General features: G+C 46.4%; 1 protein-coding gene across 6 annotated transcripts; it reads right to left on the reverse strand.

Moving 5' to 3' along the window:
- Positions 1–361: 361 nt before the first annotated feature.
- On the reverse strand, positions 362–22415 carry ubr2 (ubiquitin protein ligase E3 component n-recognin 2). Of its 6 annotated transcripts, none has more exons than XM_035605274.2 (47): positions 22385–22403; positions 22098–22207; positions 20158–20459; positions 19696–19774; positions 19295–19402; positions 18963–19093; positions 18603–18741; positions 18436–18498; positions 18226–18346; positions 18035–18142; positions 17196–17284; positions 16895–16993; positions 16541–16704; positions 16354–16453; positions 16133–16261; positions 15841–16024; positions 15601–15662; positions 15409–15519; positions 15197–15262; positions 14989–15105; positions 13951–14014; positions 13747–13871; positions 13540–13592; positions 12684–12786; positions 12168–12216; positions 11593–11747; positions 11356–11455; positions 11105–11208; positions 10509–10592; positions 10249–10430; positions 9551–9759; positions 9379–9472; positions 8484–8639; positions 7830–7918; positions 7511–7589; positions 7031–7179; positions 6888–6943; positions 6439–6535; positions 6269–6336; positions 5953–6091; positions 5531–5621; positions 4994–5124; positions 4445–4553; positions 4213–4347; positions 2489–2659; positions 1876–1977; positions 362–1509 (listed from the first exon to the last, which is right to left on the reverse strand). In XM_035605274.2, exons 2-47 carry the CDS (start codon positions 22179–22181, stop codon positions 1368–1370), a joined length of 5292 nt encoding a protein of 1763 aa, XP_035461167.2. In that variant the 5' UTR covers positions 22182–22207; positions 22385–22403; the 3' UTR covers positions 362–1367. The 6 variants fall into 6 exon arrangements, 4 of the variants coding, with proteins under 4 accessions (XP_035461167.2, XP_035461166.2, XP_035461168.2 ...); XM_035605273.2 differs by having other exon boundaries at positions 7830–7948; XM_035605275.2 differs by lacking the exon at positions 15197–15262 and having other exon boundaries at positions 7830–7948.
- Between the last annotated feature and the right edge of the window lie 587 nt (positions 22416–23002).

A 23002-nucleotide genomic window follows, 5' to 3' on the forward strand; every position in this document is an offset into this window, starting at 1 on the left:
TATAGTTTACAAAATGCAAATGAATCTCACGTCATGAAAAATGTAATGTTTTTAATCCACAATGAACCCATATCATATTTGCTGTACTTCAGTCCACATACAGTAAACATACATGCGACACGTTCATCAGCTCGTTTATTGGCTCTTCACCTTTTTAATAATTTGAGCTGACAGGTCATGTGACTGTAGACGTTTTTAGTTTTTAAAAAATGATGATTGGGTCACTGGGGATTTTTTTTGCTTAAGCACCATGAGTGGCCACTCAAAAATAGCTGCAAGGCTGAGCAGTCGTCCGGTCTCCTCTTGTGTAATAGATCCATGTTCTTAAAAAAAATGTGGCGCCTCCCTCAGGACAAACAAAAAGTTTTTAGAAGTTTTTATTGTTTTTAATTCTTATACAATATTATACATTTCTTTATTTTTTACAAGAATTCACATATTAACAGGTCAGAGGTGATGATGTCACATCAGCTGATGAACGATCAGGTGACCTTCGATAAAAAACAGTAAACGATTTCGGACGTCGACACACGAAACAAAGGCAGCTTTAAATAAAACTATCTGATCAATACTAATCAATAGTTATTATGATCCTTATTCCCATTTTACCAAAGGTGGGTCTGAAATTCTGGGAATCTGTTTTCATGGAACCTAAAACAATCAACCGCACATCATGAGTTGATCAATCAGCAGCTACTTTGCTAATGATGATGTCACACCAGAGTGATGTCATCTCGTTTTAAACATCACTTTGTGTTTCAAGCAGAATCTGGCGGGAATGTGTGGCGTCAATGCTGCGTTCAAACTCGGTCTTTAACGTGAGCGTCACGTGTTTATGTTGCGTTCACTGTCAGGTGATTTCCACGTAGTGACTCATCAATTATCAAAATAGTTGCCAAAAATTTGATCAATTAACTAATTGAATAATCTACTTCTCTACCCATGGTCCTCGGCTGCTGAACTGTGATTGGTAGATTGCTAGTGAAATGCACCATTGGAGTTTTTGAAGCAACACACCTGTTTAAACATCAGAACCAATCAGAAAAGTGGGCGGTGACTATTTCCCATGATGCAAAGAGAAACCACAACCTGAGCTGACAATCAACCTGTGTGGCTGGGCGGGGCTTCACTGTGGACAGGAAGTAGAAGAAAAAAGCTAGAAGATGAATCAAACATCGTCAGTGTCACTGCCGCTCTCTGATTGGTGGACTGAGACATGGACAAGATCAAAGGTCAAAGCTGATCTGAGCTCAGTTCTGGGCTGCAGGAGGCTGACTGGTTGTGAGGACAAAAAGGCGCGGGGACTATGCTGAAAACAAATCACTGGTTGTCTTTGAGAGCGCGAAGGGGTGGAGCCATGACAAACATCACAGGTGCTGCCAGTCGATGGCGACCAGCGTCTGATTGGCCTCCTGAGCATGACCTATGACCTCGGCAATGCCGTGTTGCCGCCACAGACGCTCGATCTTCCTGTAACGTTCCTGACAGAGATGGAGGGGGTTCCCCCGCCTGCAAAACACACACACACACACACACACACACACACACACACACACACACACACACACACACACACACACACACACACACACACACACACACACACACACACACACACACACACACACACACACACACACACACACACACACACACACACACACACACACACACACAAATGAAGCAGCTGGGAAGAGACTGAACTTCACTGATCAATGATCAATAATCACTGATTAACTGTTTCCATTCTAATTTTATATATTATCATTAATATAAGTACAAGATTATTGCTCAATATTAAGTTTAATTTACCTCATATCTCACAATAATATATTAAATATGTTTAGCAACAACAACAACAAGGTCAACACCTACTTGAGACCCTGGTCAGTTTCTCCGTAGTCGTCCAGATACGGAGGAGGATAAAAACTACCTTTAGTTTTACCTGCAACAAACAAAACCTGACTCTCTCTGACCCTACACACACACACACACACACACACACACACACACACACACACACACACACACACACACACACACACACACACACACACACACACACACACACACACACACACACACACACACACACACACACACACACACACACACACACACACACACACTAAAGTTAAAGCAGCTCATCACAGACAAACCAACCAACTAACTGCGCCTGTTTGAAATGAGCTAGCGCTTAGCATGCATGCTAACACAGAGCCACAGAGTGAAACATCAGTCTGAACTGAACCTTCACGGGAAGTGATGACGAGACAACGTGAAGTAAAAGTCTGTAAAACATTTAAAGCAGCGCGACGTTGATTTGGATCAAAGCTACATGTTGTTGTCCTGCAGCTCAGAGGGAGGCGGAGTCTGATGATCACATCTGTGACATCATGTGACATGACATTTAGCACTGATGCACGTTAGATAGCCCCAGTTATCACAGTTGATTGATTGATCGCTGATGATGTCATCATCGTGTTACCTGAGGAACAGTCCGACCCCGGCTCCGCAGGTGAAGGTGTGGGCGGTGCAGGCACCGACGTCTTCGCCCTCGACCTCTGTCTGACAACAGTAACTCTGAGAACACAACATGGAGCCGCAGACCAGACAAAGAGTGGGAGCTCTGGACTTATCTCCACCTGAGCGAGGACACCTGTGGGGACACACACACACACACACACACACACACACACACACACACACACACACACACACACACACACACACACACACACACACACACACACACACACACACACACACACACACACACACACACACACACACACACACACACACACACACACACACAAATATGTAGCGTTCATGTAGCGTTCCTTGACCTCAGTGGAAAACGTCCTGAGGTCAAAGAAAGGAGTCAAGGAGGATTCATAAAACTTATGAAAAGAAAATCAGACTCCACTACGTCATGTGACGTCATGGTGAAACTACTAATTTCCGAAGATGAACTACAAAAACCTCAGCGCCTCCATCAGCATGTTTCAGTGTTTTATGATTCATATGTAACAGTAACTGACATCTGGGTCATATTCATGCTCTTCTACTTCTTCTTCTTCTTATACTTCATATTGAATCGTTTACGTTCATTTATGGCGCGTCAGGTTATTGTTGTGGGGTGTCTATATCTCTCACAAAGGAAGCTCCAGTGTTTCCTCTGCTAAAGGAGATAGGAAAAGAAGCATTGAAGCTCCTTTCCTAAGCATTTAGAGAATCTGAACAGCTCTTATCATGGTGCTGAGGAAAAACTTCTGGGTCACGTCAAGATTTAGTTAACTTCCAATAGGGATGCATGATATATATCGGGCCGATAGTGGGAATTTTATACTATTATTTGCCTATCAGATACTGAAATTATAGCCGATAAATAGTCCGATATTGTGTTAAGATAAAATTGTATTTTTCTCTGGTGCGCATCAAGTCCAGCTGTGGCGAAACCGCAGCTCACAAGCGGCATGCTGCTCTCTGGCTGCTCCTGAGTGTGCGTGTATAGCCTCGTTAGCAGCCCTTAGCAGAGCAGCGCTCAAACTGCAGCCTTGCTCTGCTCATGATCTACGTTCACAACCCTGCTCCACAGTTGATCAGCTGTTGATTCAACAATGACTGTAATGCGTGTCCAGCTCTGAGCTTTCTTGGTCCCTAAACAACACAAGCTGAGAGCTGAGATATGAAATTTATTTGGTTTGTTGATTGATTGGCTTGCCTTTATTTTTGTATTGAGGGATGCACTTAATTGTTTTGTTTCAATTACTTTGCTACAGTTTTTAATACATCAACATGTCTGATTTTAGATTATCAGTGCATTTAATTTATTAAAATTTATATGTAGAATATATGATAAGCTTTGTTATGTGGCTAACCCTAATCCTAAATACAGAAAAACCTTCGTCACTCAAAATAAATGAAAATAAGTCAGAATCTTTGGGTGTAGCGTGTGTGTGTAGCTTGTGTGTAGCTTGTGTGTAGCGTGTGTGTAGCGTGTGTGTAGCGTGTGTGAAGCGTGTGTGAAGCGTGTGTAGGGTGTGTGAAGCGTGTGTGTAGCGTGTGTGTAGCGTGTGTGTGTAGGGTGTGTGTAGGGTGTGTGTAGCGTGTGTGTAGGATGTGTGTAGGGTGTGTGTAGCGTGTGTGTAGCGTGTGTGTAGCGTGTGTGTAGCGTGTGTGTAGCGTGTGTGTAGCGTGTGTACTGACGTGAAGCTGGACGCCTGGTTGATCAGGACGCTGTAATCTTCTGGCAGCTCAATGAGTCTGTTTGACTCTCGGGGAAACCTGACGATGACTCCGCCCCCCTGCAGCGTCTGTCTCACACCTGGATGACAACACCACCTGAATCACATACACACACACACACACACACACACAGTTTTAGGAGATTGTCATGTTGGCCTCAGTTTGTTTGAATGTGTTTGTGTGTGTGTGTTACCTGTATATGAGCGGCTCCAGCAGTGTGTGTTGGTTTTGGTGGACCTGCAGCAGGTTGGAGGGCAAACTGAGGAAGCTGCACAACGCCTCCCAATGACCAGGACCTGCAACTACAACACCCACACCGAGTGTGTATTCAGGAAGTTACTGTGGACATACACACTTACAGATCTTCTTCCTGTTTGTGTCCAAACTAAAATCTGTGACTCCTGTCAGTCACCTGTGAATCATCTAGAGGACACACTGAAGTTTGTTGTTGACACATGACGCAGGAAAATCTGTGGATCGTTGTCGGAGACAGGAAATGATGTCATCAACACATTCACTGTGATGTTCTTCAGAGGTTCAACCAGGAGGCTGGGGAGAACCTCTGAAGAACATTTTTGTTCTCACATCCAGAGCAGATCAGGACAATGTCCAGATGTCAGTTCATGTCAGATTTGCGTGCGCGTGCGTGTGTGTGTGTGTGTGTGTGTGTGTGTGTGTGTGTGTGTGTGTGTGTGTGTGTGTGTGTGTGTGTGTGTGTGTGTGTGTGTGTTGTTGTTGTTACCCAGCAGGTCAGCAGGCGGCGCTGTAGAGTTCAGGTAGTGGAAGAAGAGGGCGGTGGCTCGGAGAAACGGCAAGATGCCAGCTTTGACACAACGCCACAACTGCCACCCAGAGGACACTTGAGGTAACACACTGAACACACACACACACACACACACACACACACACACACACACACACACACAAGTTATGACATTAAATAAATTTCAGCAGTTGTTCTGTGTGTATGCGTGTGTATAAATCATGAATAATTACATTTAAAAACTAAAATGAACAAGTATGATATTTTTATGTTTATTCACACCAGTCAACACGTGATCACTGATGATGTCATCGTGTGTTGGCTGGAGTGAGCGTGTTCTTTTATTATAACAGGAAGTGAAAAATATTTCATTTTCATCATTTCCATTATCATAACCCCTTTTGTTTTGTGACTTTCATCTTAAAGGGTTAGAAGATAAAATAATAATTTATTTTGTGATAGACGTGATGTCCTCAAATCAGCTTCAAAGCTGCATCTGTGTGTGAGTGGTCTCACCTGCCCAGGTGTTTTCTCAGTGTGTTGTAGAGTTGACAGGTGAGTATCTCCTCCTCTGATCCTTCACTGTCCTGATCCATACACACCTCCTCTACAGACAGACATGTGAGAGACAGACGGGTGAGAGACATATGGGTGAGACAACCGAGTGAGAGACAGACAGGTGAGAGACAGACGGGTGAAAGACAGACGGGTGAGACAGACGAGTGAGAGACAGACAGGTGAGAGAGACGGGTGAGAGACAGACGTGTGAGAGACAGACAGGTGAGAGACAGACGGTTGAGAGACAGACGGGTGAGAGACAGATGGGTGAGAGAGACGGTTTAGACAGACGGGTGAGAGACAGACCTGTGAGAGACAGATGGGCGAGAGACAAACGGGTGAGAGACAGACAGATGAGTGGTGTGTGTGTGTGTACTGACCTGTGGTGGAGGTGAGCAGGATCTGAACCAGGTGAGCCACAGTGACCAGGTGAAGGAGGTGAAGATGAGCTGAGTCGACCACGCTGCAACCTGATTGGTCCAGACTTTGAACTGAACTGTAGGACAACACACTGTAAACCTGCGGAGAGAAACACACCGAGAGAAACTTGATCTACACCGAAAAAAACTTGATTAACACAGAGAGAAACTGGATCTACACGAGACAAACTGGACCAACACCGAGAGAAACTGGATTTAGAGAGTTAAACTGAATATGATCTGTATTCAACCTGGATTGACTGAAGAGAAAACTCACAAGCAGGTGAAACATGTCAGTGTCGAGGATACATGGAGTGTTCTCCACCTGAGAGTCTGGAAACAGGGCTGCAAAACACACAACAGACACACTCGTTACACACTACAGACACACAACAGACACACTTTTTACAAAATGCGGACATGTTGTTTTGTTGTTGTTGTGTTTACCTGTGAACAGTCTGATGAAGTGTGTGTGAACAGTTTTCAGCGGAGCGACTGTCCAACACGCTGAACTGAACCTGGTGAGAGAACTGAGACAGTCGTCCTGCAACACACACACACACACACACACACACACACACACACACACACACACACACACACACACACACACACACACACACACACACACACACACACACACACACACACACACACACACACACACACACACACACACACACACACACACACACACCATGAGGTTGAAACTGGAAGAAGCTCCGCCTCTGCTCACGGGTACATGTTTTGACCTCTGACCTGACAATGTTAATTGACAGAACATCAACCATGACATCATTACCATCCAGCTCAGGCAACCCTACACCCCGCCCCCCTGCCCCTCATGACCAATCAGACTGCTCCTCTCACTGATCTGAACAAACAGAGCATGTTACCTGTCGGCAAGGTAAACTCCCAAACAACGGCTTCTCCTCTTCCATCAGGAGGCGTTCTGCAACCAAAAACAATGTCAGGGTGACCTCTGACCTCTCAGCCGTGTATTTGTACCTGACCTCTGACCTCTCAGGTGTGTGTGTACCTATACTCTGAATGGTGTAGGCGCAGGTGGACCAACTCAGCACTGGAACGCGAGGATCTTGCTCGTTGGGATTCAGCTTCAGTCCGACCTTGTAGGTGGACACGCTGAAGGTCGTGATCATCTCTCTGATGCTGCTGGAGAACGGGCTCCTGAGGGACACAGTGGCATCACAGTGACATCATCAACTGCTGACATCATCTAGGATGGTCAGACAGAACCCGAGAACATTGTCAGAGGTCACAAAGGTCAGAAGGTCATCTGTAAGAGTTAGTTACTGAGGAAGGTGTACTCCTCACGACGTGTATGATTGGATGTTGTCGACTCAAAGGAAACATTCTAAGATTTATTGAAAACATTTAAATTAATCACAATTAACTTAGATACATATTTTAAACGATATATTACTGTATATTTATATAACTTCAACATAACCACAAACAGGTTATTGATCAGGATCAATACACACAACTGCTGACTCACTGTGGAGTGAAGTCGACTCTGAATCCTTCAGGAGCTGCAGGCTCTGCCTCCCCTGCAGGCTCCGCCTCCTCTGCAGTTCCTGAAAAAAACACACACACACACACACGAACTTGACATGAACTTGACATGAACTGACTTCTAGACACAAATGTTCTCCAGAGGTTCTCCTCGTCCTCCTGGTTGAACCTCTGGAAAACGTTAGAGTGAACGTGTTGACGACATCACTTCCTGTCTCCGACACAACCATCCAGAAATTTCCTGCGTCATATGTCAACAACAAACTTCAGTTTGTCCTCTAAATGATTGACAGGTGACTGACCGTCAGACTGCTTCCTGTGGGCGGAGTGTAGTGTTGCTATCTGCTGATTGGTTGTGTTAAGCCACGCCTCCAGAGTGGGATGATTGACACTGACAGGGAGAGAGAGAGAGTGTGTACACCTGTCGGGTAACAATAACAACATATCAGTTTGTCAAAAATATCAATTAATCAATAACTGGAATCAATCTGGTCTTACCTGTGGTCAGGTGTATGTATGTATGTGTGTGTGTGTGTGTGTGTGTGTGTGTGTGTGTGTGTGTGTGTGTATGTGTACCTGTGGTTAGGTGTGTGTGTGTGTGTGTGTGTGTGGTGAGGTGTGTGTTTGTGTGTGTGTGTTCCTGTGGTCAGGTGTGGGTGTGTGTGTGTGTGTGTGTGTGTGTGTGTGTGTGTACCCGTGGTCAGGTGTGTGTTTGTGTGCGTACCTGTGGTCAGGAGTGTGTGTGTGTGTGTGTGTGTGTGTGTGTGTGTGTGTGTGTGTACCTGTGGTCAGGTGTGTGTGTGTGTGTGTGTGTGTGTGTGTGTGTGTGTGTGTGTCTGTGTGTACCTGTGGTCAGGTGTGTGCGTGTGTGTGTACCTTCGGTCAAGTGTGTGGTCAGGTGTGTGTACCTGCAGTCAGGTGTGTGTGGTCAGGTGTGTGTGTGTGTGTGCGTGTACCTGTGGTCAGGTGAGTGTGGCAATAGAGGGATCACTGTGTTGCTCAGACATTCGCAGAGCGGACACAGAAACTCTCCGTTCTCCACGTCGTAGCTGGTGTGACCTCGAAGACGCTGCTGACGTCTCTGCTCCTTCAACTGCACGGCTTCAAAGTACCTGAACGCACACAGAGGCTTTAGTGAGTGAGTGTGATTGTGTGTGTGTGTATGTGCTCATAAACTCTCCATGACCCTCCAGCAGCACCTAGTGGCCATTAGACATACTAAAGTCTCTAATTCTTATATCGTATCGAAAAATTACTATCTTGGGACCCAGATGAATTCAGGGAGCTCATTTCAATTCCCCCCTGTCAGAATTGCCGGTCCAATCACAACCGATTATCTGATAATGGGCAGAGAAGTGACTTATGTAAACAACCAAGGCTGATGAACGAGCATCTGACTCAAAGTAACTGATATCTTCAAATTGATGCCACAAAAAACGATGCCATACCACGTCTTTAAAGTAGTTCCACCAACATAAAACACTTTCCAGTGGGAAATATTGCCAAATTGCCGCTGACATTTCCACTAGCTCTGGCTAACCCTACACTCCTGGAAATCACTTCTTCTTCGCTGCTTCATAAACTGTACTTGCCAGCATCAGTATAGCGCAACTTCTCTTTTGAAGCGACAAAGAAGTGACTTCTGTGAGAGTAGCATTAGCCAGAGCTCGTCTGGGTTTAGTCTGTATGTTTTCACCAGTTTGGTTTATGAGATGATTTAAATAATTATGTACAGTCTTTGCCTTTTTTTAAGGTTTTCCAAAAAAATATTTTTGAATAAAAGGTTTGATTGTAACGATTAATCTGGTTCCAGGATTAGAACTCTTTGTGAATGTGACATCAGTGTCGTACCTCTGCCAGCAGATGGCGTGCATGATGTGTCCACAGCTGGCTGTGTGGATCCCCAGAGAAAGGTCAGGGTGCATGAACAGAGGCTCCTGCCGCTCTGAAACACACATCCATCAATCAATCAACCATTAACTCTGATTGGTTGATGTACTGATGATGTCAGAGTGAAACTCACCTGGGTCAGGCACAATGTGGCGGCGGTTTTTGGACAACACAGTCGACCTCTGGACAAACGCAGCCAGCACCATGGCTCTGCTGTGACCTCTGACCTCCTGCTCTTCCTGACACAGGATACAAGTCACCAGCTGACGGTGCTCAGCTCGGCCCACTCTCCTGGGACCAACACACACCTGCGTCACACAGGTCGGCCCCAAACCGGTGGCACTGGGAGGGAGGAGCCAAGCACGTTTTTTATGTTGGTGGATGATACAAGAAACATTTTAATCACAGCAACCAGAGCCATTGAGAGAGACAGTCGCGACATATCCGTTCACGCCAATGGACCAGTTGTTTCCCAATAATGGCGGAAAATGGAGCCTGTCAATAGTTCCTGAAGAGAGCAGCACAATGGATCAGTGGAGCATCTGTGTTGCACTTATGAAGAGGTATATAAAGGTGTACACAGGTATATAAAGGTGTATGCAAGTATATAAATGTGTATGAGGGTATATAAAGGTGTATGCAGGTGTATAAATGTGTATGCGGGTATATAAATGTGTATGGAGGTGTATAAAGGTGTATACGGGTATATAAATGTGTATGTGGGTATATAAAAGGTGTTTACTGGTAGATTAAGGTGTATACAGGGATATAAATATGTATACTAGTATATATAGGTGTATACAGGTATATAAAAGGTGTATACCAGTGTACCTGGTCTCTGCAGCAGCAGATGTTGATGCCTCCAGCTCCTCAAGACTTTGTTGGAAAAGTTCTTTGTTCTCGTTGATGAAATGTTTCTGCATCTCAGACATCTGAGCCATGATCTTCTCCCTGCGGAGACGAGCCATCTCCGCCTTCCTCTTCCTCTCCGCCTTGTCTCTGTCTCTCACCGTCTGCGGGACACCACAGATGTGTTCTACTGCTCAGGCTGCTGCATGTCAGTGTGTTATTCAGATGTTCTGGTGTTTTACCTCCTCTGCTCCGTGTCCTGGACAGACACTGACGGTGGACGTGGACGCTGTTTGTTCTCTCATTGTTTTAATGTTTGCCACCATCTGCAACAAATATACAAACAAACTGTGGACGGCTTAAGAGGTTTAGGTTTTAGGGGGTTATAAGGTGTATACAGATAGAGTCATGATTGACAGAGGTGTATACAGACAGAGACATGAAGGACAGAGGTCTATAAAGGTGTATACAGACAGAGACATGATGGACAGAGGTGTATACAGACAGATACATGATGGAAAGAGGTCTAGAAAGGTGTATACAGACAGAGACATGAAGGACAGAGGTGTTTAAAGGTGTATACAGACAAAGACATGTATGACAGAGGTGTATACAGGCAGAGACATGAAGGACAGAGGTGTTTAAAGGTGTATACAGACAAAGACATGTATGACAGAGGTGTATACAGGCAGAGACATGAAGGACAGAGGTGTATAAATGTGTATACAGACAGAGACATGAGGGACGGAGGAACCGAAGGTGGACTTGTGTTTGTTTTCAGACTTTGAAGATAATTGATTAGACATGAACAATAAGGTCCATGTTTACATTTCGTTACCTTGATGATCCAAGTGATCATGTCTTTGTGAACCTCCAGTTGAGGAGCCTTCTGCAGAGTCTCCAACAAGGCCAGGACACTTCCTGAAGGACTGGGAGCTTCACCTGGACCCACCCACCCACCCACCCACACCCACACACACACACACACACACACACACACACGTTAGTTGTTTGTTTGTGTTTAATGGCAAACAAAAAGTAATTACACAATGTGCTTAGGTGTGTTGTTGTGTAGCTGTGTGTACTGACGAGTGATCTTGTAGGTGTAGTTAAAGGTGACGTCATCGTCTCTGTTGTTCTCCAGTTGCTGCTGCTCCTCCAGAAGAGACATGGCGACCAGATGGAGCACCTTTACACACAGTACACATACAGAGTACACGGTACACATGGTAAACTTACTATATACAGTACACACACACACACACACACACACACACACACACACACACACACACACACACAGTACAAGTACAAGTACTGACTTACCCTCTGAAGCATGGACTCAGTCCAGCCCCCTCCACTGGACTCCACAGCCCACTGCAGCACAGCGCCCTCTACTGACAGCAACACGTCACACTGCAACAGGTTCACCAGACTCCCAAAGAGGGGACATAGAGGGGGAGGGAGGGGAGGGGGGAGAGCTACAGACAGACAGATAGAGAGAGAGAGAGAGAGACAGACAGCGAGAGACAAAACTGTTACATCATCACTGTTTATCAAATCTTCCTCCTTCATATTTATATTTCAGGTTCAGTTCATCGTTTTTCTTTAATACTTTTGACTCTTTGACCTCAGACTAAGGGTTAGGGTTACCAGCCCTGAGCCTCGCCTGCAGGTCGCGGATGAGGAGGAAGCAGCTCCGGGAGTTTAACCTTTGACCTGAAGACAGATGGGCCTGGATGCTGTTCTGGAGAACTGGAGGATTCCAGACTGACTGGAGCACTGAGCTATAACAGATCACCACAGTGGTGACCGACTTCTGACCTGTTACCAACCAACTGATAATCAACATTCTTCATCTGAGTGGACATGATGATGTCACACATTTACTCTGACATTACCTGTGTCCTCTCCTTTCTGTCTCCTCAGCTTCCTCTGAGCCTCCTCAGCCTGAAACACACACATGGTTGCCATGACAACACAGATCTATGACTAAAGGATTGCTGACCCGATCAATATCCTGATGACTAACCCGATCAATAACTGATGATTAACCCGATCTATAACTGATGACTGACCCCATCAATAACTTATGACTGACCCCATCAATAACTGATGACTGACCAGATCTATGACTGATGACTGACCCCATCAATAACTGATGACTGACCCCATCAATAACTGATGACTGACCCCATCAATAACTGATGACTGACCCCATCAATAACTGATGACTGACCCGATCAATAACTGATGACTGACCAGATCTATGACTGATGACTGACCAGATCTATGACTGATGACTGACCTGATCTATAACTGATGACTGACCTGATCTATAACTGATGACTGACCGATCTATAACTGATGAATGACCCGATCAATAACTGATGACTATAAATGATCAGTGTTCGTACCTTGGACTGATCAGCTCTGCTGTAGTGATGAAAGTACAGATTGAAGTTTTTGTTCCACTCAGGACGAAGTTCATACAAACCTCGACCTGTCACTCCAGGCTTCCTGTGGACGCAGTACAGACAGTTAGTAACTACAGACAGGCACTACAGTAAACCAGTACCACAGACAGTCAGTAGAGTCAGTCAGTAGTACCACAGACAGTCAGTAGTCAGTACTACAGACAGTAAGTAGAGTCAGTAGTCAGTACCACAGACAGTCAGTAGAGTCAGTAGTCAGTACTACAGATAGTCAGAATGTCAGTCAGTAGTACTACAGACAGTCAGTAGTCAGTACCACAGACAGCCAGGAGAGTCAGTAGTCAGTACCACCAATAGTCAGTAGTATCAGTAGTCAGTACCACAGATAGTCAGTAGATTCAGTCAGTAGTACAGACAGTCAGTAGTCACTACTACAGACAGTCAGTAGAGTCAATAGTCAGTACCACTGATAGTCAGTAGTGTCAGTAGTCAGTACCACAGATAGTCAGTAGAGTCAGTCAGTAGTACTACAGACAGTCAGTAGTAAGACAGTCAATAGTCAGTACTACAGACAGTCAGTAGAGTTAGTCAGTAGTACTACAGACAGTCAGTAGTCAGTAGTCAGTAATAATACCAGTAGTACCACAGACAGTCAGTAGTCAGTAGTCAGTAATAATACCAGTAGTACCACAGACAGTCAGTAGAGTCAGTAGTCAGTACTACAGACAGTCAGTAGAGTCAGTCAGTAGTACCCATAGACAGTCAGTAGTCAGTACTACAGACAGTCAGTAGAGTCAGTACTGGTTGTATTTAAGTTGGAAATATAAAGAGAACTGACTTGAATGAAGCTACGATGTCGATGACTCCCTCCAGACCGGTCTCCTTATTCCCCTGAAGGCACAGACAGGTTCAGAGACGTACAGGTTTACACACAGACAGGTTCACACACAGACAGGTTCACACACAAACAGGTTCACACACAGACAGGTTCACAGACAGACAGGTTCACAGACAGACAGGTTCACAGACAGGTTCACAGACTCACGTTCTCGGGCAGAGCCTTCACCAGTTCACTGTGAGCCATCGGTCTGATCGACAGCTGATGGATGATTTCTCTCCTGACCTCGTCGAAGGGCTCCACTTGTCCGACACCTGCCACGTAGCGCTCACCTGAACCACAGACACAGTCGGTCACAACCTGGTTCCATTTTTTTTATGAATGAACCTGAACCAGCACAGACCGACTCACCGACAACCATAATGATGAGGTGAAGCATCTCCTCAATCAGAGTGTTGTTCTGCTGGACCACATCCTGTGAAACATACAGCACTTTCAGTAGTGTCAGTTCTGACCCTGTTGGTCTCTCTGTATCTCTTCCTGACGTCTGTTAGTGTCAGTAGTGTCAGTACTGACCCTGTTGGCCTCTCTGTATCTCTTCCTGACGTCTGTTTGTGTCAGTAGTGTCAGTATTGACCCTGTTGGCCTCTCTGTATCTCTTCCTGACGTCTGTTAGTGTCAGTACTGACCCTGTTGGCCTCTCTGTATCTCTTCCTGACATCTGTTAGTGTCAGTAGTGTCAGTGGTGTCAGTACTGACCCTGTTGGCCTCTCTGTATCTCTTCCTGACGTCTGTTAGTGTCAGTAGTGTCTGTCGTGTCAGTACTGACCTTGTTGGCCTCTCTGTATCTCTTCCTGAAGTCTGTTAGTGTCAGTGGTGTCAGTAATGACCCTGTTGGCCTCTCTGTATCTCTTCCTGACGTCTGTTAGTGTCAGTAGTGTCAGTACTGACCTTGTTGGCCTCTCTGTATCTCTTCCTGAAGTCTGTTAGTGTCAGTGGTGTCAGTAATGACCCTGTTGGCCTCTCTGTATCTCTTCCTGACGTCTGTTAGTGTCAGTAGTGTCAGTACTGACCCTGCTGGCCTCTCTGTATCTCTTCCTGACGTCTGTTAGTGTCAGTACTGACCCTGTTGGCCTCTCTGTATCTCTTCCTGAAATCTGTTAGTTTCAGTAGTGTCAGTGGTGTCAGTACTGACCCTGTTGGCCTCTCTGTATCTCTTCCTGACGTCTGTTACTGTCAGTAGTGTCTGTAGTGTCAGTACTGACCGTGCTGGCCTCTCTGTATCTCTTCCTGATGTCTGTTAGTGTCTGTAGTGTCAGTACTGACCTTGTTGGCCTCTCTGTATCTCTTCCTGACGTCTATTAGTGTCAGTGGTGTCAGTACTGACCCTGCTGGCCTCTCTGTATCTCTTCCTGACGTCTGTTAGTGTCGGTTAGTGTCTGTACTGACCTTGTTGGCCTCTCTGTATCTCTTCCTGACGTCTGCGGAGTTGAAAATGTTGAACAGTTCGAACCGACTCAGAACGATCATCAGGAAGTGGTTTGGATCCATCATGGACGCCCCCGCCTGCAGAGAAACACACCATCACCAAGTCAGTATTGTCAGTAGTGACAGCAGTGTCAGTAGTGTCAGCAGTGTCAGTACTGCGTGTTTCTACCTGCAGCATGATGATGTCTTTGTCGAACATCTCCACTCTGCACTTCACGTTGTGGTAATAATAGATCTGAACACAAACAGTGTGGAGGTTTTGTGTGTTCTCAGAATCACACAGTGTAACACACACACAGTAACATATTGATCAGGTCAATGTGCACATCAGGGGGGGCGTGTTCATACCATGTGACTTGTCACATACAGGTTTGAACTCACCTGGTTGATCAGGGAGAAGCCGTTCCTCCTCCACATCCCAGCATGCACCTGGGCACAGAGCACCAGGCAGCGGAGGGGGAGTTCGATGAGGAGGGGGGGGCTGAGTTCCCCCTAAGGAACACACACATAGATGTATTGATTGGTTTGACGATTTGAATCACTGACGTGTGAATCACTGGCCGAGCTACTGACCAGAGGAAGCTGCTCCGGGACACGAGACGACAATTCTGTCCTGCTGAGGAGGACGTGGAGACCTGAGGACACACTGACCTGTTATCGTGTGTGTGTGTGTGTGTGTGTGTGTGTGTGTGTGTGTGTGTGTGTGTGTGTGTGTGTGTGTGTGTGTGTGTGTGTGTGTGTGTGTGTGTGTGTGTGTGTGTGTGTGTGTGTGTGTGTGTGTGTGTGTGTGTGTGTGTGTGTGTGTGTTTGTACCTGCCAGCAGCCTGCAGACAGGCAGGTGTATCGACACCTTGTCCTGAGACACCTGGTACCTGAACGTATCCACTGTGTGTCCGGCCAGACTCAAGCTGATTGGCTGTTCACCGTCCGGGAGGCCGCAGTGACACTGACTGAGCGCGCTCAGACACTTCCTGTAGGCGTCGATCAGCACGTGCTCCTGACACACACATTATTGATCAGTTATTGATTGTGTTGTGTAGTTGTGTAGTTCTGTGTAGTGTAGTTGTGTAGTGTTGTGTAGTGTTGGGTAGTTGTGTAGACTCACGTCAGTGGAGCACCACTCCTGGATCATGGAAATGATGTGAGTCAGTTTCATCTGAAGTGTGAATGCTGCCTCCCACTCAGGCTCCATCTCGATGTGCTGCCCCACCTGTCTCACCACCGGGTCCATACCCTGAGACAGATCAGACAGACAGGTCCACAGATCAGACAGGTTCACAGATCAGAAAGACATGTCCACAGATCAGACATACAGGTGGATGTTACCTGCATACACTTGAGCAGATCCAGAAAAGCATCCAGACCTTCTAGAAACTTCAGTCTGAGCTGATTGGTCCATTCAGAGGGACGAGTGATCAGAACGTACCTGGACAAACAAACTGGAGATTAACAAAACTCTAACTGGACCTGACTGGTCCTGAAGTGAGGATCAGTTGACCTGACTGGTCCTCACTTCAGGTCTCCGATGAGGCTCTGGACTCGTCCGAACTTGAACGCCTGCTGCGCCGTGTAGCGGTCGAACTGGAAGCGTCCCTGAAGGTCTCTGTGACGGAGGTGATCCACAAACGTCCTGATGATGGTTGTCATCAGGTTTTGCTCCACCATCAACATCCGGGCCTGCAGAGTACACACACACACACACACACACACACACAGGTTAAACACATGATCAAGTGGTTATGGACGATTCTGTAAAATCACAGATTGAAGGATGATGGATCAAATCAATAAACAATGACAATTTGAATGTAGTTCCATCATACGGAGGAGGAAGAGGAGGAGGAAAAGGAGGAGGAGAACCACTCACCATGGTCGGGACAGTGAAGAGCTGAACAGACAGCGAGGTCACTGACACCACTCGCTCGTGGTCGTCCTCCATGAAGTCCGTCTGGAGGCGTCTGTAGTTCTGGAGAGGACGACATTCAGCTCGTTAACCTTTAACCCTGGGGTCATGACCTTCATCAGCAGATGGAACCAAGATGTCGGCACGTTTGTTTCACGTCTACGTATAAGTTCAAGAACACTGTGCTTGTTTCCAGAGTGAGACCGATTCCTGAACTGATCAGTCAGGATCAAGTGATCAGCTGAGTACTGATCAGGTGCGTTACCTTGGCGAACTGGATGGCAAATATCTTCTTGTACTTGAGGTCCATGAGGAGGCTGTTCATCAGCAGCTGGTGGTAGATGTTCCTCGCTCCTGCAGAACAAGGAACACGTGAGTCCCTGTCACCGGACTCACTTCAATTATTAAATCTTTATCGTTCTGAACGTCTGTCAGTGGAGAACGTCTGAAATGGAATAATTTATAGTCCTGTTGGCCAGACTCAGCTAAAATGGAATAATTGATGGAGTGGATGCTGAATCAGGAAGACGAAAACCGTGGATGTCTTAAGCAGAAATATTTATTATAAGAGCTCAATACTGAGGAGACTTCCAATTCGCTACACAGATCAACAGGTTCACAGTGTTTGGTGTCCCAAGATAGTCTGCCCATCCCCGGTCTCTGTAGTGTATTTAGTTTAGAGTAATGTCTTCATCTCCCCACGACTATGACCCCTTGAGTGAGACATCAGCTGCTCAATGATTGTTTAGGCTTGCTATAGATGAGATGACCTCGCTTGGTGCCTGAGAAGACTCGTCTCAACAGTTTCTCAGGGATAGATGAAAATTCCTCAACGTCTGTCAGTGGAGAACATCTGTCAGTGGAGAACCACTATATCCGTGGAGTTGGTCTGTCAGTGGAGAACGTCTGTCAGTGGAGAACGTCTGTCAGCGGAAAATGTCTGTCAGTTGAGAACCACTATTCGTGGAGTACGTCTGTCAGTGGAGAACGTCTGTCAGTGGAGAAAGTCTGTCAGTGGATAACATCTATCAGTGGAGAACATCTGTCAGTGGAGAACATCTGTCAGTGGAGAACATCTGTTAGCGGAGAACGTCTGAATTGAACCTTTCCACATCTTGGAGTCGTTGAGCATCAGCCGGTCGACCAGCGAGGAGTTCTCTCCTTCAGGACCGTTCTGCAGACCCACCTGACACAGGATCCTCCTCAGACCATCTGAAACACACGGTAACACCCTGACCACACAGCAGCAGCGACACACACACAGGGGGATTGTGGGTAATGGAGTCCAGACGTACCAGAGTACTGAATGATCTGTCCCATCCAGCTCAAGGCCTTCAGAGCGAAACACTGATGGGCCACGACAGATGAGTGCATCACCTGAACCCTGAGGGGCTTCGACTGACGACTGGTGTTCCTCTGGGGGAACAGAACAGAACCCTCGTGTTCTGAGGCCATGACGGAGAACATGTGACTCGTGTTCAGTCCACAGCTCGGTACACACTCACCACTATGACAGACTTGGCCTGGTCACAGAACTGAAAGTCTCCATATCGAACCGACTTCCTGCCCTAAACACAAACACACACACACATCATGTGATAGTACCCAGACCTTTCAGTTCTAACTGACTGAACTAAAATGTTTGAAGATAATGAAGAGGAGCAGTACTGACGTCTCTGTCCACCATGGTGGCGAAGCTCACAGCCTCCTTCTGGCTGCAGTTGACGGCTTTCTGCAGAGTGTAGATCACCTGCTCATACGTGTGGACTTCATCATTAAACAACATGCAGTAGTAGGTGTCTCCTCTCTCCCTGTGTACACACACACACACACACACACACACACACACACACACACACACACACACACACACACACACACACACACACACACACACACACACACACACACACACACACACACACACACACACACACACACACAGTATTAGTACATGCAGTAAAACAGTAAATATACTTTTTGTCTCATCTGTCGTGACGCGTGTGACGCGTGTGTGACGTGTGTGTCGTACGGTGGCTCCAGTCCTGCAGGGAGCTGCTCCTCCTGGTCACAGGTAAGCAGGTCAACAGCGTACTTCAAGATGATGGAGAAGATGCTGTAACCACGGGCAACCATGTCAGCTGGGAGCTGAGCTACAGGGTCCTGATTGGGCAACCGTACAGAGTTATTACTACACACAGACAGAGACAGACAGAGAGAGAGAGACAGAGAGACAGACAGACAGACAGAGAGAGAGACACAGATGGACAGACCGAGACAGACAGAGAGAGTGAGAGACAGATAGACAGATAGACAGACAGACAGAGAGAGAGAGAGACACAGATGGACAGACAGCTGTCTCACCTCCTCAGTGTGTCTGTCTGTAGGTGTGTGTTTCTGGCAGTAAGGACCTCTCTTCCAGGCTTCAGCATCTCCACAGTCACAGAAACCTCCACCTCCTGATGTAGTCATCTACAACGCACACGCACACGCACACACACACACACACACACACACACACACACACACACACACACACACACACACACACACGGCAGCTGTTGAACAGATCGTCCCCTGACATGAGCAAGGACTTGGTTCACTAAAGAACCATTTGACCAGGACAGTCAGCTGAGACAGAGGTCAAAGGTCAACCTGTCAGCTGCAGGTGACCCACACCGCTGTGTGTGTGTGTGTGTGTGTGTGTGTGTGTGTGTGTGTGTGTGTGTGTGTGTGTGTGTGTGTGTGTGTGTGTGAACACTCACCCTGTAGCGATGCTCTTTGTGAACACTGCCCAGGAAACACTGCATGCACAGAACACATGTTGGATCAGCTGCACACTCCCTAAACAAAAAAGCACACGCACACACACACGCACACACACACGCACACACACACACGCACACACACACACACACGCACACGCACACGCACACACACACACACACACACACACACACACACACACACACACAGTTATATTGGTTACAGATGTGTGTTCCGATGAGTCCGATTGATCCTGATCTTCTGTAACATCCTGTTCACAGATGACACACCCAGTCCTGGGCTCTAATTGGCTCAAGTTGTTGTTTAACTGTTGCTCAAACAATGATTTGCCTCCGATCTGGGTTTTTTCCACCAAGTTCCAAATTTTGTTGGCGAGTGAAAATCATGTGAACAGGATCTGACAGAGAGAAGCTGCCACCTGATTAGCTGACTGGTATTACCTGCAGGAGTACGTGGGCTCGCCAACCTTGAACACGTGGCCACACAGCGGTGACGGACGGTTGTTCTCCTGCAGCTGAGCCAGGCCGGCTGCAGGCTCCTCCCTCAGCAGGAGCCACTCCAGAGGAGCCAGGAGGAGCAGCTGATAGGCCAGCTCCTCCCTCTGCTCCTCCCTCTGCTCCTCCCTCTGCCCCTCCCTGCTGCTGCCGCCACTGCTGCTCGGACCAAGGCAAAGGATTCTGGGAACGTACGCTGCTAGGTGACGGTAAACTTCCTGCTGCAGGTCAGCCGCCGCCAGCCAGCGCTGAAGAGGAGCCACAACAGGTCATGTGATCATATATATTTTTGTCATTAACAAACATTTATGAATGTATTTATAAATACACTCCTGTAATACTGAAGTACTCCTGTAGTGCTAGTGTAATACTACAGGCAAACAGCAGCTACTTTAATTAAATAAATAAATAAATAATACATTTCTTAGGTCCAGATTCTCATATATGACGATGTGATGCTTAACTACACATTAAACAAAGCCACTAGCAGTCAACTGATCCATGGTGCTTAACAATCCACGTGTCCGTTAATTTGTTGACAAACTGATGAGTCGTTAATGTATGAACAGGTGAGAACATGCAGGTTTCTTCAGGTCACCAAGGAAACCAGAAAATACCTTTTCCTAAAAAATTACCTACATCAAAAGAACATTTCTGTCTCACAACCTGTGAACTAACCCAATCTCAGGTAAGAAGTGCTGAACAAGATCACAAATCAACTCTGTCTCTAAGTCTGAACCTCAGACCCTGACTCTGGGTTTGGACCTCAGACCCTGACTGGTAGCAGTAGTAGTACCAGTAGTAGTAGTAGCAGTATTAGTAGCAGTAGTAGCAGTAGCTCTTGTAGAAGTAGCACTTGTAGCATCAGTAGCAGAAGCAGTAGTAGCGGTATTAGTATTAGTAGCAGGAGCAGTATTAGTAGCAGTTGTAGTAGTAGTATTAGTAGCAGTATTAGTAGCAGTTGTAGAACCAGTAGTAGCATTATTAGTAGCAGTAGCAGTATAAGTAGCAGTATTAGTATTAGTAACAGTATTAGTAGCAGTATTAGTAGCAGTTGTAGTAGCAGTAGCAGTATTAGTAACAGTATTAGTAGCAGTATTAGTAGCAGTTGTAGTACCAGTAGTAGCATTATTAGTAGCAGTAGCAGTATTAGTAGCAGTATTAGTAGCAGTTGCCGTATTAGTAGCAGTAGCAGAATTAGTAGCAGTTGTAGTCGCAGTATTAGTAGCAGTATTAGTAGCAATTGTAGTACCAGTAGTAGCATTATTAGTAGCAGTAGCAGTATTAGTAGCAGTATTATTATTAGTAGCAGTTACTGTATTAGTAGCAGTATTAGTATTAGTAGCAGTAGCAGTATTAGTAGCAGTTGTAGTCGCAGTATTAGTAGCAGTTGTAGTATTAGTATTAGTAGCAGTATTAGTATTAGTAGCAGTATTAGTAGCAGTTGTAGCACCATTAGTAGCAGTAGTAGTATTATTGGCAGTAGTAGTATTAGTAGCAGTTGTAGTAGCAGTATTAGTAGCAGTAGCAGTATTAGTAGCAGTTGCCGTATTAGTAGCAGTAGTAGTATTAGTAGCAGTAGCAGTAGCAGTTTTAGTAGCAGTAGCAGTATTAGTAGCAGTTGCCGTAATAGTAGCAATATTAGTATTAGTAACAGTATTAGTAGCAGTATTAGTAGCAGTATTAATAGAAGTAGCAGTTGTAGTAGCAGTTGTAGTAGCAGTTGTAGTAGCAGTTGTAGTAGCAGTAGCACTTGTAGCAGTAGCTCGGTGCAGCCCCGCAGATTGACCTTTAAATCCCGCGTTCAGCCGGTGTTGAGCTGCGGCTGAACGCGGGGACCGGACGGAGAAGAGTCGGCGGAGCTGCCCGCTCGAGGAGCCGCTTACCGACGCGGTGTCTTTGGCGGAGAAATTCAGGAACTCCGAACCCGGAGAAGACAGTTGATCTGTGTCAGGCTCGGCCGCCGCCATCTTTCCTCCTTCCTGGATACTTGGCTCTGTAGATGCGGCAAGAGGAACCGGAACCGGAAATCATCAACAGCTGATGGGCAGATTTCTTTTTTGATTTTATTTTTTCTGAGCATAAACGTCCAGAGCCTGTTACTGCCATTACATCAAATATCAAATATGAATGAATATTAACTCAATTAATGAAAGAGTTAAAAAATCCTCACCATGTCTCCTTTCCTCGTCACGTCTCCTTTTCCCGTCACGTCTCCTTTCCTCATCACGTCTCCTTTCCTCATCACGTCTCCTTTCCTCGTCACGTCTCCTTTCCTCATCAGGTCTCTTTCCTCATCAGGTCTCTTTCCTCGTCACGTCTCCTTTCCTCGTCACGTCTCCTTTCCTCATCACGTCTCCTTTCCTCGTCACGTCTCCTTTCCTCATCAGGTCTCTTTCCTCATCAGGTCTCTTTCCGCGTCACGTCTCTTTCCGCGTCACGTCTCTTTCCTCATCAGGTCTCTTTCCTCGTCACGTCTCCTTTCCTCGTCACGTCTCCTTTCCTCATCACGTCTCCTTTCCTCGTCACGTCTCCTTTCCTCATCAGGTCTCTTTCCTCGTCACGTCTCCTTTCCCCGTCACGTCTCCTTTCCTCATCAGGTCTCTTTCCTCATCAGGTCTCTTTCCTCATCAGGTCTCTTTCCTCATCAGGTCTCTTTCCTCGTCACGTCTCTTTCCTCGTCACGTCTCTTTCCTCATCAGGTCTCTTTCCTCGTCACGTCTCTTTCCTCGTCACGTTTCCTTTCCCCGTCACGTCTCCTTTCCTCATCGGGTTTCTTTCCCCGTCACGT

The sequence above is a fragment of the Scophthalmus maximus genome, chromosome 10 (assembly GCF_022379125.1).
Source record: "Scophthalmus maximus strain ysfricsl-2021 chromosome 10, ASM2237912v1, whole genome shotgun sequence".
NCBI classification, from domain to species: Eukaryota; Metazoa; Chordata; class Actinopteri; order Pleuronectiformes; family Scophthalmidae; genus Scophthalmus; species Scophthalmus maximus.

What these genes read in the sequence shown, in the direction of transcription:
- ubr2 (XM_035605273.2), bottom strand. Translation starts at nt 22,181, where the DNA reads ATGGCGGCGGCCGAGCCTGACACAGATCAACTGTCTTCTCCGGGTTCG. An exon ending in GGAGTTTACCTTGCCGACAG is followed by an intron (nt 6,536 to 6,887) that starts GTAACATGCTCT and finishes TGTGTGTTGCAG; the next exon opens with GACGACTGTCTCAGTTCTCT. An exon ending in CTGGAGCCGCTCATATACAG is followed by an intron (nt 4,348 to 4,444) that starts GTAACACACACA and finishes TATGTGATTCAG; the next exon opens with GTGGTGTTGTCATCCAGGTG.